This window comes from Theropithecus gelada, chromosome 1, assembly GCF_003255815.1.
Source record: "Theropithecus gelada isolate Dixy chromosome 1, Tgel_1.0, whole genome shotgun sequence".
Classification (NCBI taxonomy): Eukaryota; Metazoa; Chordata; class Mammalia; order Primates; family Cercopithecidae; genus Theropithecus; species Theropithecus gelada.
The window spans coordinates 51572898-51584658 of NC_037668.1; the positions used below are offsets into that span (position 1 = coordinate 51572898).

General features: G+C 54.6%; 1 protein-coding gene across 1 annotated transcript in view; it reads right to left on the reverse strand.

Moving 5' to 3' along the window:
• MYOM3 (myomesin 3) overlaps window positions 1-11761 on the reverse strand; it is a 60153-nt gene extending 48392 nt beyond the window's left edge. The window contains exons 1-5 of the mRNA XM_025395242.1: window positions 11592-11761; window positions 7503-7681; window positions 7034-7114; window positions 6113-6272; window positions 4959-5116 (exon numbers count right to left, since the gene is read on the reverse strand). Of these exons, the coding sequence (XP_025251027.1) occupies window positions 4959-5116; window positions 6113-6272; window positions 7034-7114; window positions 7503-7663 (560 nt within the window). The 5' untranslated portion in view covers window positions 7664-7681; window positions 11592-11761. The remainder of the gene's footprint in view (window positions 1-4958; window positions 5117-6112; window positions 6273-7033; window positions 7115-7502; window positions 7682-11591) is intronic.

An 11761-nucleotide genomic window follows, 5' to 3' on the forward strand; every position in this document is an offset into this window, starting at 1 on the left:
AATTAGCTGGTTGTGGTGGGGTGTGCCTGTTGTCCTAGCTACTCAGGAGGCTGAGGCAGGAGGACTGCTTGAGGCCAGGAGTTAGAGGTTGCAGTGAACCACGATTGCACCACTGCACTCCAGCCTGGGTGATAGAGCAAGACCCTGTCCCCCCTCCAAAACAATTGTTTTTCTTAATGTCCTCTGCTGATTCCCAAGGGTAGTAAAGCGGATCACCCTGCCCTGGATGTTGCCCTTATTTTCTGTGAACTTGGGTCTTGTTCCCCCTGCTGTGTGGACAGGACATTGGGGTGGCCTGGGGTCCTGGAGGCCTAAGCAGTAGGAGCTGAGGAGTGAGGATGAGTGACACTTAGGAGACCTGGGTTTTGACACAGCTTGCTGTGTGACCTTGGGCAACTCCGTACCCCTCTCTGGGCCTCTGTGTCCCTGAGGCCATGGAATGGAGTCTCACAGGATGAATTCTTCTCTCTGCCCTGGGTGGGTGGCTGAGGTTGAAGAGGAGGCCTCCCAGAGAGAGGGCACCCCGGCCTCAGTCCACTTCCTTCCCTGGACCTGGCCTCATTCATGCCCTGTTTGTCTCCAGGGCAACCAAACACAGCCACACCCATGCCCCACCACGCAGCCCCCAGTCTGGCCCCCTCCTGAAAGGACCCCGGCTAAATCTCCCGCAGAGAGGGTGATGTCTAATCTGGGTGCTCAATCTCCCCAGCTCTCCAGGCCTGGGGGCCAGGGTTAGGCCCCCTACCACGCACCTGTCAGGAAGATTCCAGACACCTCAGCCTGGCCAGCTTTTCTTTTCCTGGAAAAAGCAGCTGCTGCAGCTCTGGCATGGCTGAGACAGCCGGAGACCTCAACGCTCACCCCTCCCTCTCTCTGGGCCTCAGTCTCTGCCTGTGCCATCAGGCCCTTGAAGGCACAAGCAGAGGACCACCTGAAGTGGCAGCCAGTGACAAAACAAGCTTGACTGGGACAGAGGAAGTGAGGGGCCTGCTCAGGGTCTGGCTCTGCAAGGACCTCAAAAGGAGTGAGATTTCTGTTATTTATCTAAATCTTTTTTTTGGCCTCACATATTTTGGTGTTCGATTTTACTTTTTAAGACTGCTTTAGGGAGGCTGAGGCGGGGGGATCACTTGAAGTCAGGAGTTCCAGACTAGCCTGGCCAAAATGGTGAAATCCCATCTCTACTAAAAATACACACAAAAAATTTAGCTGGGCATGGCGGTGGGTGCCTGTCATTCCAGCTACTTGGGAGGCTGAGGCAGGAGAATCGCTTGAACCCAGGAGGTGGAGGCTGCAGTGAGCCGAGATGGTGCCACTGCACTCCAGGCTGAGCAACAGAATGAGATTCCATCTTAAAAAAATAAATAAATTAATTAATTAATAAGTAAATAAAAAAAAAAGAATGCTTTAAAAAAAGAAAATAAGACCAGGCATAGTGGCTCATGCCTGTATTCCCAGAGCTTTGGGAGACTGAGATGGGAGGAATACTTGAGACCAGGAGTTCGAGACCAGCCTGGGCAACATAGTGAGACTCTGTCTCTACAAAAAATTAAAAAGTTAGCCAGGTGTAGTGGCACATGCCTGTTGTCCCAGCTACTTGGGAGGCTGGGGTGGGAGCATCGCTTGAGCCCAGGAAGTTGAGGTGCAGTGAGCTGTGATTGAACCACTACACTCCAGCCTGGCAACAGAGTGAGACCTTATCTCTAAATAATAATAATAATGATAATCATTGAATGAATAGACTTGTCTAATACGTCAGGTGAGCTGGAATATTCCTCCAGCCCTGAGGCTGGACAGAACCTCTGGAGGTCAGTCCTGGGGCAACATGTGGCCCTGCCTGATGTGACTGATGATGGAAAACCAGATCCATCAAGCCAGGAGTACCAGGGGCCACCCGAGTTGCCTGGGCTGGAGGTGGACCTGAGCTTGGCTTCTGCCAGTTGTCAGGAATGCTCAGCTCCCTGTTGTGGCAACCTCGTTGGCAGGGGTAGAAACAAATCCCAAGAGGTTTCCAAATGCCTTCGATGTGGGCCTCAGTGCCAGGGCTGAGCAGAGCTTGGCTGCGGGGCCAGGACAGCTGAGATGCTAACCTCCACTTGGCCCGGCCAACGCTGGGAGCAGTCCTCCTAGTGGAACCAGTAACTTGCCTGCAGGGACCGCCCGGTCCCCACAGCATCCCAGAGCCCAGCAGGGTACTTGGCATACTTTTTGGAATAAATTCCAGCTGGCAATGACCAGCCCTGAGGCCAGCTCCCTCAAGATGCCTTTCTTGATGACTCCTGGCCTGAGTGATTTCTATTTCTCTGACTTCTGAAGCATTATATGTGCTTTAAGGAAAGTAACACTTGTAATGGAACAGGAATTAAAAGAAAAATTAAAGAATGTGTAAGCAAAAACTCAGCTGTATGTAAGAAAACCCAGTTCCCCCTGAGGAAGAGAAAGAGCTGGAATCCTTTAAAAATTAACTGCGTGTTTTTCTGTGGCTAGTGAGCCTTATCTCCTCCTTTCCCAGGCATTGTGAAGACCCTGTTTCTCTAGCTGTGCAGCTGCAAGGCCACTAGACAGATACACTCAAGTCGTAAAACACGTTTTTCCTTGAAAAGTAAGAAATGATGTAATGCATGTCTTAATTGAATACCTGTCTTTGTTTCTCGCTTCTGTAATATGCTTCCCCCTGCACAGATCTCCCCTGCCCCCAACCCACAAAATGCTTAAAAGGTCACCGGACTCTTTGTTCGGAGCTCAGTCCTTTGGATGTTAATCCGACTGGGTTAGATTAACTAAATAATTAAATAATGCCTCCTCAACCCCCTGGTCTCTCTGATTCCTTAATTATCCCATAGCAGTAATAATCACTCTCCTACTCTCTAGGCCAGTTGAAAGAGTTATGGGCTTAGAGGCAGGAGACCTGAATTTGAATCCTAGCTCACATTGGCTGTGTGACCTTAGATAAGTCACACTACCTCTCTGAGCCTTGATATCCTTACCTGTGAAATGGGCGTAATAGTTCCTGTCTCATGAATGGCCCTGATGCTCAAATGAGAGTGAAGTTCTGGATCATTGTAATGTGGATTCACGTATAAGAGGCTGCTCTTTTCCTTTGTGTTTTCCATTATTTGTGCCTCTATTCTCTCTCCTGCTAGACCATCGGCTGTTCCCTGTCAAGATCTGGCTGATATACAGCCTCTTCTGAGAAGCCTTCCTGGATTCTATGGGCTGAGGTAGCCCCTTCTTCCTTTTCACCCAGACTCTTTGATCTGAAATATCACCCACGAATATACTTCTTTGCATGTTGATGTTTCTTTTCTGGGCTAAGAGTTAGTTCCTTGAAGGTGAGATTGTGTCTGGTTATTTCCTTTCTTTTCTTTTTTGAGACAGAGTCTCTTCTGTCACCAGGCTGGAGTGCAGTGGTACAATCTCGGCTTACTGCATCCTCTGCCTCCCGGGTTCAAGTGATTCTCCTGTCTCAGCCTCCCAAGTAGTTGGGATTACAGGCACCCGCCACCACGCTCAGCTAATTTTTGCATTTTTAGTAGAGACAGGGTTTCACCATGTTGGCAAGGATGGTCTCGAATTCCTGACTTCAGGTGATCCACCTGCCTCGGACTCCCAAAGTGCCGGGAGTACAGGTGTGAGCCACCGTGCCTGGCCGCTTTTTTTTTTTTTTTTCTGTGAGACAGGATCTTACTCTGTCATCCAGGATGGAGTGCAGTGGTACAATCATGGTACACGGCAGCCTTGACCTCAGCTTCCCAAGTAGCTGGGACTACAAGTGCAGGCCACACGCCCAGCTAATTTTTAAATTTTTTGTAGAGATGGGGTCTCCCAGCTGCCCAGGATGTTCTCAAACTCCTAGGTTCAAGTGATCCTCCCTCCTTGGCTTCCCAAAGTACTGGAAGTGGGCCTGGGCTTGTTTGGTTATTTCTGTGCCCCAGTGCCTCAGTCAGGTCCTGGGACAGATGACACTCTCGGTAAATATTTGTTGAAACCACTTCCTCATCCCCCAGGGTACTGGGCAATGGGCCTTAGATACAGGGGGCACTCAGGAAAGAGTAGCTAAGCCATGTGAATGACGTGTCTTCTTCTGTGGTGAGACTGAGACGTGGGCCGCGGCCATGCCCACCACGATCTGTGCCTGTGCAGGAGACCCCTGCCCCTGCTCTGCCCCTCCCCAAGTGAGGCCTAGCCTCTGGCGTTCTACCCTCCCAGGAATGGCATTTCCTGTTTTCCCAGCCCTTTTCAAGTTCTGAGGTTTCCATGCTATTGTATTAAGTTCTCATCACACACAAGCTGGACAGGAGGCCTTCAATCCATTCTTCAAAATAGGAAATGGAGGCAGGACCAGGGAGTTTAAGAGGCATGGCTGAGACCTCACACTGAGTAGAGAGAAAGAAAGCGAGGGTGGGAACACAAAGCTCCCCCCTGCCCCTGAGGCCTGTGCTCCTTCTCTGTAGGCCCTGCCCTCCCCATCTTCTCCCTGCCCCTTGGCCCCTGTCCCACCTCTCACCATCATCCTCAACCCTGGAGACACCCAGCTTGCAGCACCTGCCTTCTCATGAGACCAGAATTATATTTTTATGAGAGCTGGCTTCCCAGGGGCCCAGTCTTCCAGCCCCAGGCTGGCTGGGGGGCAGCTAAGAATAACCCAGGCCTAAGCTGGGCGTGGTGGCTTGTGCCTGTGGTCCCAGCTACTTGGGAGGCTGAGGTGGGAGGATCTCTTGAGCCCAGGAGTCAACACTGCAGTGAGCTATGATCACTCCACTGCACTCCAGCCTGAGCGAGACCCTGCCTCTAAAAAACAACCCAGGTCTGGTTCCTCAGCAGCTGCTCTATTTGGTGGGTGGACAGAGCTCAGGGTTCACGGGTCCACAACAAGAAGTCCTGGCAGAAGTATTGGATGTGAGGAACTCACTCGTGACCCCAGAGGCCCAGAACCCCGTCCTGCCCCAGCGGCTTACCAGGTGACCTGGGGTGGTGGCGAGGCCTGGACAGTGCAGGTCAGCAGGACCGTGGTGTGCTCCCAGACAGCGTGGGAGCGAAGAGGGATCCAGAACCAGGGCCCGCGGCCAGAGCACAGCTCTCTCAGCTCCTTGGCCTCCTGGACCTTCTCCTCTGTCTGGAGGCGGAAGGAGGTGTATGACGCTGTGAGCCAGGGACCACCTCTCTGCCATCTTCGCCATTACCTCCCCACTGACACCCAGACTCTGTAGTTAGACCCACATGGGCTGGAGTTCCCGGTCCCCCGCACTAGCAGAGCAGGGTGGCACTGTGGGCAGGGCATGGGCTTCGGAGCCAGCTGGCCTGGGGTCAAGGTATTAACTAGCTGTGGTACCATAGGCAGGTCCTCAGTGTCCTTATCTGTAAAATGGGGATGATAGCAAAATCCCCTGCCCGCTGTGGGGGTGTGGGGGTGAAAGTCACGACACTGAGAGAGCCTGTGTAAGCGGGAGCTGGGGAAGAGATGTGGAGAGTGGCTCAAATCCTGATACTCATCAGGGCTAGCGTTTCCTGAGGGCCTTCTGTGTTCTAGGCAGCGGGAAAGTCACTTTCCAAACCCAGTCTCATTTAAATCCCACCTCAGCACTGATAATTGTTACAATGATGTCTATTTTACTTTATTTATTTATTTTTTTAATTTTGAGATGGAGTCTCACTCTGTAGCCCAGGCTGGAGTGCAGCGGTGTGATCTTGGCTCACTGCAACCTCTGCCTCTCAGGTTCAAGCGATTCTCCTGCCTCAGTCTCCCAAGTAGCTGGGATTACAGGCCCGGCTAATTTTCATATTTTTAGTAGAGACAGGGTTTCACCATGTTGGCCAGGCTAGTCTCGAACTTCTGACCTCAGGTGATCCACCCACCTTGGCCTCCCAAAGTGCTGGGATTACAGGCATGAGCCACTGTACCCAGCTCTGTTTTACAGATGAGAGCACTGAGGCTCAGGAACAGGGTTGCACTTGCCCAGGCTCACACTGCTGGGGTGTACAGGCATCAGATGCAAACCCAAAGCCTGGACTCTGCCTAGGACGTCCTAACTCTTGGGAAGGGGGTGAGAATGGCAGCAAGTGGTGCGTTGCAGGTCCCAGGCCCTGGGGGCTCCACAGCCCACACCCTTACCCGCTGCCTCAGCATCTTCCAGTTCCGCCTCTGGCGCAGCAGCCGGTGGGTCCGCAGGAAGGCAATCTCGGTCCTCTCCCAGTCATTGCCGAAGCCCACCCGCTTCTGCCCTCGCTCCTCTAGCTCCACGGCAGACGTCTGGCGTCTCAGCTGGGCTTCCCTGCCGTGACAGAGGCCACTGGGGCTCAGGCAGGGATGGGGGCACCAGGGGCATCCTGGCCAGTTCCATTCCCCATGCCCAGCAGTGCCAGGATGCTTTAAACTTTGGGAGGACATGTATGACTTTGCATCTTCCCTTGCCTCCAAAAAGGCCTGGAAGGGCCCTGCTTACAGTCGGTGCTTAATAAACAGTTGACTGTTTTCATCGTTTTCAAGGCTCTTTCGCAAACCTTTGTTCATCTTGTTTTCACAATACCCAAGTGGCCAGGCCTTAGTGTCCCTATTTTATAGGGCAGGGACTGAGGCTCAGCAACCTGCTTCAGGTCAGCCAGGACCACGACCCAACCCTCCTAGCTCAGGGGCCTGCCCCAAGCCGGACGCTGCTTCTCTAAGCCGGCACACTCAGAGGCTTCCTCAGTCTCTGGCCTTGTGGGAAACTGGGGCCTGGTTTACTTGCTCCTTCTGTCCTATTCCTAGCTCCCTCCCTACCACGTGAAGCCTGGAAGCCTGTCGGTGAGGTGGGCCCCCACCCTCTCCCTTGGGGATGTCCCCAGCTATGACACGTGCACCCTTCCAGAAGGTGGTGTGTGGGCTTTGTGGGCAGGCAGCACTGGGCTTAAAATCCTGTCTAGACCCTTATTCTAGATGTGGGATTTTGGGCAGGTTCTTTATGCTCAGGGTGAGAGGCCAGCAGGGAGGCCGGGGACTGGACAGGATGGCCCCTTCTCAGCCAGGGCTCCCTGGGAAGCAACTCTGACTTACCAAGACAGCTCAGAGGAGGCCGTCAGAGCCAGGGCTGCTGCCAGGGCGTAGTCTGCGGCGCTGAACTCATACTCTTCCTCGCTGCTCTCAGAAGGAGGGGAGTGAACGGCTCCTGAGGGATTGGCTGGGGGCTCCCTGAGATTAGGGCTGCATTTGCCCACCTCAGCCTCAGGGCACCAACAGGCAGGACTGTGCCTCCCTCCTCATACCAGTCTCAGAAAGCAAGGCTACATCCCCCCAAGACTGAACGTGCTTCCCTCCTCAAACAGGGTTTCCAGAGGACAGGGCTGTGCCTCTTCCATCACATGGGGGTCTCCAGAGAGCCAATTGTGTCTCCTTCCTCAGATAGGGGGCTCAGAAAGCAGGGATGTCCCTCCCCCCATCAGGTTGGAGCCTCCAGAGGGCTTGGGGCCTCCCTCCTCAGACCGGAGGCAGGGCAGTGGCTGGGCAGGGACCCCGTGGCTCCCACCTGCTGCGGAAGGTGTGCCTCCGCACGGAGGAGCCCATGTGCAGGCTGTGCTGCCGCTCCTCCTTCCGCTCCTCCTCCTGTCGGTGCTCCAGCCTGTGGACCTCCATGGTCTGGGGGGGCCGGGGGTCCCCCGCACTTCCCAAGCTGTGCGGCAGAGTCATGGCTACGAGAGCAACAACCTGTCAAGGCCAAGGTCCACGGTCATTCCACCAGGTGCCTGCCTGTCCCCTCCCATGCAGTCTTCCCAACATCTCTAGGAGGCTGGCAGGATGGGGGAGTGGGGGTGTCCTCTCTGTAGTGGGCAGACAGGGAAACTGAGGTCTGACAGGGAGAGGGACCTGCCCAAGGTGGCAGAGGCAGGCTCTGAGCCTGGCTTCTCCTCTACCACACGTGCTCCCCAGCTGAGTGAGCAGAGCCCCACGTTAGGGAGCAGGGCCCTGGCTTCTAGCTGCTTCCAGCTGCAGCCCAGCCCTTGTCTTGCTGTACGATCTGGGGCAAGGTTTTCCCTTCTCTGGGCCTCAGCTCCCCAGACAATGAGTGATTGAAACTGTGATGTCCACGGCTTTGTCTGTGACTCAGGACGGGCAGGTGTCCCAATTCTTCCTGCACTGGCCACGCTCAGTCCTACCTCTGAGCCTTTGCCTGCGCTGGTTTCCTCTCCCGCCACACCCTTCCCCTCCTCCTGGCCCGCTTAACTCTAGTCATGCTTCAAACCCCAACTGAGGGCATGCTAGTTAGCACAGAGACTCTGAATCCAGCCCACAGGGTATGATCCCAGCTCCTCATCTCAGCTTACAAGTGTGTAACCTTGGGAAAGACTCATGACTTGGCTTCCTCATCTGTAAAATGGGTCTACCAACCTCCCAGGGTAGTTGTGAAGGTTAGATGAGTGCTTGGGGCTTAGTAAGTACAACATAAGTGTTAGACATTAGCATTATTTTTCTTTTTCTTTTTTTGTTTTGTTTTGTTTTGTTTTGTTTTTTTGAGATGGAGTCTAGCTCTGTCGCCCAGTTTGGAGTGCAGTGGCTGGATCTCAGCTCACTGCAAGCTCCGCCTCCCGGGTTTACACCATTCTCCTGCCTCAGCCTCCCGAGTAGCTGGGACTACAGGCGCCCGCCACCTCGCCTGGCTAGTTTTTTGTATTCTTTAGTAGAGACGGTGTTTCACCGTGTTAGCCAGAATGGTCTCGATCTCCTGACCTCGTGATCTGCCCATCTCGGCCTCCCAAAGTGCTGGGATTACAGGCTTGAGCCACCGCGCCCGGCCGACATTAGCACTATTTTTCCAAGAAGCCGTTCTGAAAAACTACAGGCCACCTAGAATTTTCCCTCTTCTAATTTCTTTTGTACTTATTTTCTAGCACGCCACAATTTAGCATTGATTCAGACAATGCCTTCTCTATGTAATTATTTTGTATCTGTGCATCTTGACTGTTCAACAAGATTGTAAGTGAATTAAAAGTAACAATAGTGAGAACTTACTATGTGCCAGGCCCATGTTAGTTTTCAAATGCATTATCCCCGGTCCCTGCAATAACCCAAATGAGGACAGCACCATTATTATCCCATTTTACTGATAAACAGGGGCAGTACTTGCCTGAGGTCACCCAGCAAGGTGATGGGGCCATGACTGGCAGCCAATCCTTAGCCCAACCCCTAGCCCTTCTGACCTCTATGTCATATGTCCACTCAAGGCGAGGCCATGGCCAAGGCTGGGGACACGGTGGGCCACAGGGCCTTTCTCTTCATAAGGGGATTGCAATGTACACATCTCCTTTGCGTTCCTGAGGCTCAGGTCTAGGCCCCTGATGGCGCCCAGTGGGGCTGGATCACACTGACCCGGGGGAGGCTCAGGAAGCTGATCCATGGATATGGAGAGGCAAGTGAGGGGTGTGGGAGGCCCGTGCGCCTGTTGGCTGTGGGTTTTTGCACTAAATTCTTTCTCAGATCCAGGCTTCTGTCACTGCTGGGTCTCTGAGGGCCCCTCTGATGCTGAAGCTGGAATCCCTGGAATGGCTTTCACACCTCCTCCAGGTGGGAATCCTGGTCTGCAGACTTCTGGCATGGGAGGGTTCCTGCCCAGACGTGGGGATGGAAACAGAAGAGGGACGACCGCCTGCCTTGGCCCGCTCCTGTCAGCTTCTGTGGGGTCGTCTCTGTGCGGCCCCTGCCTCTCTAGGGGGGCCTGCTGGAGGTGGCAGAGTGTGTGTGTATGTGTGTGTGTGTGTGTGCGCGTGTGCGCGCGCGTGTGTGTGTGTGCGCGTGCGTGTGTGTGTGCGTGCGTGTGTGTGCGTGTGTGTGTGTGCGTGTGTGCGTGCGTGTGTGCGTGCATGTGCGCGTGTGTGTGCGTGTGTGCGTTTGTGTGTGTGTGCGTGTGTGCGTGTGCGTGCATGTGTGCGTGTGTGCGTGTGTGTGTGCGTGTGTGTGTGTGTGTATGTGCGTGTGTGCATGTGTAGGCTGTCTTCTGCCTGGATGTGAACACAGCACCCAGGTGAGCATTTCTCTAAGTCCATGACATGGAAGGTGAACCCACTGGCTTTACTGGAGAGCCCTTGGCCTGGAAGGGGCATGTGGTGGGGGTGTCGGGGGCTTGGGCTGCGGAGGGTCAGTCTTAGTGGGCTTTTACCCCTTCTGCTTCCTGGAAGTTTGCTCCTTTTGGGTGTCTGCAGTTGTGGGCATCAGGAAAACAGAGTGGATGGCTGCAGGGTTAGCTGGGACCAAGGGCTGCCCCTGAAGCTCCCTGGGCTCCTGTTAATCATCTCAAATGACATAATGGGACAGTCACCCTCTTTGGCTTCGTATCACCCCCTCCTGATGGAAGAAGTTCTCCCTGCACACAAAGAAGTGACTAGCTCTGCTCATTCTGCTCTTTCTTCCTCATGGCCCAGGAGGAGAGCTGCTGGGTACCACCCTAGGTGGAGCCAGGACACCCCACTCTGCCCCGGCTTTCCTGGGACACGATGGCCCTGGCTCCAGTGGCTGAGAGTTAACATTCCCTGGCACCAGCCACTGGCTCCCTTCCCCTGGATGCTCTGTTCCCGATTAGCACAGCGGGCAGGGGCCTGGCGCCCGTCCCTGACCTCGGGGCCTCCAGCAACCAGACCCCTGGCTTTAGCGGATGAGCCACCAATTCTTTTTAAAGCACTGACTGATGCGTGGGATTAAGCAGGGACAAGTTTGCGGCCTCCCTGCCCTTTCCCGAAGGACCAGGGTGCCTCTTCCGAGAACACCGTGTGTGCCTGCGTGAAGGGGAAACTGCCCCCTTTTCCCTCTCTTGGGGTGCAAAAATCTGGGTCAGAGGTCCCACTGCATGGTCTTCCCAATTCCCCTCTGCTTTGCTCCCAAGCCTCCATCTGCGGAGGAGGCTTCTCCCCTTCTTCAGGAGGGAAAGAGAAATGCATAGCAGTTGAGCCAAGACCCCTCCGAGAACTGCCGGCAGGGGAGCTGCGTTGGAGGCGGGGTGGGGTGGCTGGGAGCAGAGACACATCCTGCGCGCGGCGGGCGGCACAGGCCGGGACGCGTTCTTAGCCAGGGGCTCCACCAGCTTCCGCGAGGCCGAATCCTGCCCTTGCCAGTCATGAGCTGAGGCAACTCCTTTCCCGTCTGGGCCTCGGTTTCCTGCCAGGCACTGGATGAAATCCCTTCCAGCTCTAAGATTTGGGATCTGAGGGCTTGCTCTCTTTCCCTGCCTGTGGGGCTGGCCAAGCCGGGCTCAGCCAGCTCCCCTCTGAGTTCGTGGAGCTTGCCAGCTTAGCCGGCTCCCGCTGATCGCTGCTCCATCGCAGGAAAGACTCCAGTTCCCAGGGCAGCCCCCACCCTTTTTTTTTTTTTTTTTTTTTTTTTCAACTTTCACATCACAGAGAGCTCAGCTCTCAGAAGACCCAGGGCCACACAAAACAGTGGGATGCGGCAGGGGTTTCTGGAATCCCCTCCCATTTTCACTTGGGTGCTGCCTCAGCACAAATTTCCCAGGCTCCTTTCACAACACACAACCGCGCGCACACGCACATACACCCACAGAAATCACTCCCCAGTGGCTGACTCTCAGGAGGCATCCCTCCCCAGCCCTGACTTCCGGGGGGGGACTCACAGAGCAGTGTGCCCACTTAGGAGTCTCTGGGGAGAAGATTCCAGAGGTCGAGAGGGTCCTTGTTCTCTTCTTGCCCTCGGCTCAGCGGGCACCGGGAGAAGAATGCGATCCCGGAGCCTGCACCGTCTTAAATATAGCAGCGCCGAGACAGTACGATGACAATGGATGAG